General features: G+C 36.4%; 1 protein-coding gene across 1 annotated transcript; it reads right to left on the reverse strand.

Moving 5' to 3' along the window:
* Positions 1-418: 418 nt before the first annotated feature.
* On the reverse strand, positions 419-3,955 carry BDKRB2 (bradykinin receptor B2). The gene has a single exon (XM_051973577.1). The coding sequence runs from the start codon at positions 3,953-3,955 to the stop codon at positions 2,843-2,845; it is 1,113 nt and encodes a 370-aa protein (XP_051829537.1). The 3' UTR covers positions 419-2,842.
* Positions 3,956-6,192: the final 2,237 nt, after the last annotated feature.

The raw sequence follows: 6,192 nt of genomic DNA on the forward strand, positions 1-6,192 counted from the left end.
TTCTTCTTTACTCAGGCAGCTAGGTGTTACAGTAGATAGAGTCCTGGGCATGCAGTAAGAAAGATCTGAGTTAAAATCCTGTTTTATGTATTTACTAGCCATGTGACTCTGGACAAGTCATTGATTCCCTATATACCTCTCAGTTCCTTAGCTACAAAATGAGGATAGTAATATCACCTACCTCTTAGGGTTGTTGTGAGCATCAAATAAAGTAATTTGTAATGAAAACTCAGCACAGTGTCTGGCACATAGACATTGCTGTATAAATGTTTATTTTCTTCCCAAGTCTCCCTCCTCTTCTTCTCTCCACCCTCATTATTAATAAGTGTTACTTAGTTTAGTTGGGTTCATGCAGAATGTTTCACATACCTACCTTACCCTCATTCTATTTCATTTACTTACTAAACTGAACAGATTGTTGCATGTTTACATCATTCATACATTTATTCCTTGTATGTGAAGCTGATTTTATTTTTACATTGAAATACCATTTCAGATTTTTTGAAAGACACAATGTTATTTATATCACAACATCAATACATACAATATATAATCATAATTCTCTTTTCCATTCCCCTTTACAGAAACACTTGTATCAGGTGCATGACAGTCTGAATAGTTGCATCTGCTGTAAGGCTTTAGAGCCTAGGGCTAGTTACCCTGTGACACTGTTTGAAAAGAAAGAAAGGAAGCAGATGCTTCTCAAACTTCTCAGGAGATATTTATAGAACCATTCCATTGCTGGCTTATATGTGCTCTTTTAATGAAATGTTCTACAAATAACTCTACTTCCTTTTTTTTTCTGCCTTTCCCTTCAAAATGCATTCAATATATGTGTATGTTGGCGTGTATACATCATGGAAATATATACATTTTAATACTGTTTTGGTGATATTTCTTATTTCTTTTTTTTTATTATTATAGCTTTTTATTGACAAAACATATGTATGCATGGGTAATTTTTCAACATTGACCCTTGCAAAAACTTCTGTTTCAACTTTTCCCCTCCTTCCCTCCACTCCCTCCTCTAGATGGCAGGTAATCCCATACATGTTAAATATGTTAAGATACTTCTTATTTCTACTTAAAGTCTGTGAAATCACTTTTCTTTACAAAGAGATATGTAAAACAACTATTATTATCATTTTTATTATTTCTTCCCCAGCTACTAGAGCAGGTGGGCAGTCAAGGGCATCAAAAGAAAAGGGACTTTATATCATAAAGCAATTCACCCTTTGTGATTCATGACTGAATTTTGTAAATACATGGACCTATCAAAAAATTAAGTTTAATTTAGGTTCAACTCCCTTTCTTGTTTGCTCCTGTCCAAAGTGATCTGTTCCTCCTCTGAAATCCTGCCATATTTTTATTTATAACACTCATATGTTTCTTAGCAGTATAATCTTGGGTGAGTTAATCTATCCCTAGGATCTCAATTTCCCTATCTATAAAATAAAGTTTTGTCTTAGACTAGATAGTCCCTAGGATACCTTTAATCTTTAATATTTGATGTTCTAAGTTCCCTTCCTACTTAAGTATTCTGTAGTCAAAAATCCCATCCTATTAACATTCCTGTCTACCTCTAATATGTTGTGATCTCCTCTATTGTTTCTGATTCCATTTCTCATATATTTTTAAGACTACATTTTTTGGTAACTTTTCAAGAGCCCCCATGCTCACTCAGAAACCACCATAAAAATCTTTATTAGGAATCCTACTTAATAAAGATATAATGAATCTGATAAAGATAAATTAGGGATACAGGTCTGACTACTATGGCAGCTCCTAAGGCTCAGCTTAGGCAACAGTGGATTTGGTTATATCTATATGCCTTATCATATTTTAACTTGAACTATAGTTATTTAGTTATGTTCCTTAATAGTTATTAGATCCAAGAAGACAGCATTAGTGTCTAAAATTTTATATTTGTAGCACCTGTAATGCTTAGTACAGAGCTCTTTGTTGAGACAACCTGAAGTTTCAAGAGTTATTTCTGTAGTGTCTGTTAATCCATGATAACTACATAATGCCTCTACCCTAAGGTACTTTTCACAAAGATCTGAAGATGTACAACATTTTCAACATTTCATTTCCATGAGAGGAAACATGGTGTAATGAATAGGGCTCTGAATTTGAACACATATTAGTTTTAGGAATTTCCTAATCTGTAAAACAAGGAATTTGGAGTCCCAAGGTCCCTTCTAGCTGTAACTCTAAGATCCTTTGTTATTCTATCTATTGTTATTAAATCTATCTATTGTTATTAAATAATTTACAATTATTGTTCAAATGAATTTGTCTCTTCAATTGTTGTTTATGGACAAGAGGCTGTGCAGGTTTCACAGTAGACAATCTTGAAATACTTCCTTCAATTATTTATTTGAATAAATAGAAAATGAAGGGAGTTAAATAATGCTGCTTGTTTTCTATCCACAAACAATTTCCTTACTAAACTTGGAGATGAGCCTTCAGTAGTCATAGATCTCATCCACAGAAATCATTGCCAGACTCAAAAATTCAGGGACAATAATTTGTCCAACCCCAAACTGGGCAGTGACTACTCTCTCATTAGAAGGACAGGAGTGCTTCTAGGCCCAGGATTTTTTGAGGATCCATATTATTATATAGGGACAAGAGAGAGGAAGAGGAGTTAGGTGGATATAAAGTTGGATGACCAGTTGCTACTCCCCTCTCTTCACTGCTCTGCATCTCCAGAAAAGTGAAAGTTTTTCTACTGGCCTCTGGCTTACCCAGTACCAACTGCAGCCAGTACATACTGAAAATGGCTCACGAACATATGAAAAGCTGTAGTTTTAGTCTTTTAAAAATAAAATAGAACAAATTACTGATTGTACTCCAGATGCTTGTGAAGTTTGTTTATCTGCCGGTCCATTGATATGGAAGTCTTCAAAGTGCTCACTGAATTTTCTGTTTGGATTGAGTCTGATTGGCACCACCCAATCTTGAAACATTCCTTGTAGACCTCCTTAGATTTCTTCTGGAATCTTTTCCCCACAAAAACATATACCATAGGGTTCAGGAAGCTGTTGCTATAACCAATATATGTTCCTATTTGTGTAAACGCATTGAGAATATTTATAGTCTGACAGTCTGAGATGACCGTTAGCCGATAGAGGGTATCAATGAATGTGCTAACCTGGAATGGGAGCCAGCAGATGATGAAGAGCAGAAGGACCACCAGGACAAGGATAGCAGCCTTTTTTTCTGTCTGCATCTCCTTGAACTGTTGCATCTCATTGTTTTGCAGAACATGGATGATTTTCACAGAGCAAAAAGAGGTGATGCAGAGGGGCAGCATAAAGCCTACAACGTTGAGGAGAATATTGGTGAAGATTGCCCAGTTGGGTGATGGATAGGCTAAAATACAAGCAGTGATATTGTGGCCCTCTTCATTATACTCCTGTAGGGTACGGAAAATCACCATAGGGGAGCTCACTATCATTGTGAAAAGCCATATGATGAAACTGCAGCATTTAGCATGGCAGGTTCTTCGCATCTGGCCCATAGACATGGTTTTCACCAGGGCCAAGTATCGATCAATACTGACCATCATCAAGAAGAAAGTGCTGCTATAAAAATTCATGTATATAAAGGAGTTCACCACTTTACAGAGTATCTCCCCAAAGGGCCAGTCATAGTTGTTGGTAATGTTAATGGCCCAGAAAGGGAGACAAAGACCTAAAATAAGGTCAGCAGCAGCTAAGTTTCCCAGGTAAATTTCAGGTACTGTGCACCTACTTTTGTGCAAACAGTAGACACTGAGAACAAAAATATTTTCAACTGTGATTAACACAAAGATGATCCAGAGGAATGGGGTCTGGATTATATTGAACCAATCCCAAAATTCACTGAAAGAACAATCCATCTTCGTGGTCTCATTGATTAGTGATTCATTAATTCCAGGTGAAAGGACTTCTTGACTGCTGTTGATCATTTTAGCACTGGAAAAAAGTCAGAAAATGGTTACAGTACTTTATAGTTGGTGATAAGTCAAAGAAAAATATAAGCAAAGGCAGCAGCTAGGTGGTGTAGTGGATAGAGCACCAACCCTGAACTCAGAAGGACCTGAGTTCAAACCTGACCTCAGCCACTTAATACTTCTTAGCTGTGTGACTCAAGTCACTTAACTCCAATTGCCTCAGCAAAAAAAAAAAAAAAAAGTAAGTAAAGCCATGAGGGTGGGAAATAACTTTTGTTAGATTAAGCATCTACTTTTAACAGAATTAAAACTGCCTGGAGGGAAGTGGAGTGACATCAGACTTGGAAATCTAAATAGATACGTCCAGTCTGTAATATATAGTCTTGAATATGAAATAAAGAAGGTTAGAATCAATTATCAATCAAGTCTGTCTTGGCAAAAGTAAGATAATGACTGGTTTTTGGAAAAGGGTTCATACCAAGCCAAATGTATTCCTTTTCAGTGTTTTGTTTTTGTTTTCCCCTCTCCCCTGTTATTATAGTGAAGCTCAAAACTGAAGTGATGCCCCAGAAGTAATAATATGGTATAATGGAAAGTACACTGATTTTTGAATGAGAGAATTTGAGTTTGAATCTCTGCTCTGTTATTATGTATATGGCATATACATAATATATATACATATAAACATAATAATATACATACCCATGGCATGGGTAAATCATCAATTTCTCTTAGTTGCCTCATCTTGAAAATGAAGTGTTACATTGGGTAATCTGTGAGATCCCTTTCAACTCTTAAGTTTATGATCCTACTATCTCTGTAAATGGGAACATAGTCAACATTTAAACTTCGTCACCATCTATCAGGCTGAGGTCTGCTTACTTCCTGGACATATTACAAGGAAATAAAAGGAGTTTCATGAAACAGAGGAAAACAGCTGAGAAAATAATCACATAGCAGAAGATGTTCCATTACAACCACAAGGCATCCTGTCATTATTATAGGTCTTTCTTTCTTAGAATACAACTGAAGTACTTTGGGCAAGATCTTTAGTTGAGGGATTTCCTCTGTCTTTTCTGAAAATAAATTACCCTTGATAAGGCATGGAAATTAAGAGGGAACAATAACATATTTTAAACATAGAAAGAACAAGTGTGTGTTAGGTGAGAATTCTCTTAGTACAAAAGTTGGAAGAAAATCTGTGCAGAGCAACAGATACAATTTATTATGCTTGCTTTATTTGCCTCAATGTAACTCTCCTAGGAAACACAGGTATGCATGATAGCGTGACAGACTATGGTGCAGAAACAAGTCTTGGTCTGAAAGGATTGAGCAATTGCTCTTGGGACCTTTGTCTTGAAAAGGAAATACTTCAAAGCTTAGGAAAGATCTGGGCTCTGGGTCTCAATCCAAGCCTAGGAACTAACCCAATGTATGATTAGTGGCAACTAACTTGAAGTCCGGGTTAGCATCCTGGATGCCTTACAATCAGCTGGAGTGAGGATAAGCAAAAGTCCTTGTTCTTTATTCTTGGTTTTTAGGGGGAGAGGTGAAGGGGATGGACAAAATTGCTACAAGCTCTCCACAACCTCCCTTCTCTTCATCCACCCCCAAAGTGCCTCTGGCTTGTCTTACTCCATCCCCTAGTCCCTCCTACAATTATCTGTATAAACCAAAAGATTGAGCCAGCACAGAATAGTGAGAAGGGCCATTTTCCAAGCATATGCTAATAGAATATTGTCCAATAGGTAATTAGCCTGAAGTGGTTGGTTGTCTGATTCCAGTGCACCTATTCAAAGTTTCAGCCCTTTACAAGTAACCTTTCTTTTCTGTGCCTTAGTTGCCTCTCATGTAAAATCAGATGATTGAATTATGGTAGGTTTTGTCATAATATGAGGAAAACCTTTTTAACAAACAGTTATTTCTAAGTTATTTTTTCTAAATAATACTATGAGATACATAATGCAAATGCATTATATTTCTGTTAAAAATAGGGTCAAAGAGTCCCAGGGGAATTAAATGAGTTGATGAAAGTCAAATAGCTAATAAGCATGAGAACTGGGATTTGAATCTAGGTTTTCATTCCATATTGGTCACTTTGGCCTTCTATTATTTTGCTGGGGAAGAAAGAACAATGCCTACCACTTTTGGAGAAAAAAAAAGACATAATAGCTTAGTAGGAACTGGCCAGACCTGACTTGTTTTGGGGGTTTGAGAACAAATTGGATAGCTTCTACAAGGTTAGAAAGTCA

This window comes from Antechinus flavipes, chromosome 2 (assembly GCF_016432865.1).
Source record: "Antechinus flavipes isolate AdamAnt ecotype Samford, QLD, Australia chromosome 2, AdamAnt_v2, whole genome shotgun sequence".
NCBI lineage: Eukaryota > Metazoa > Chordata > Mammalia > Dasyuromorphia > Dasyuridae > Antechinus > Antechinus flavipes.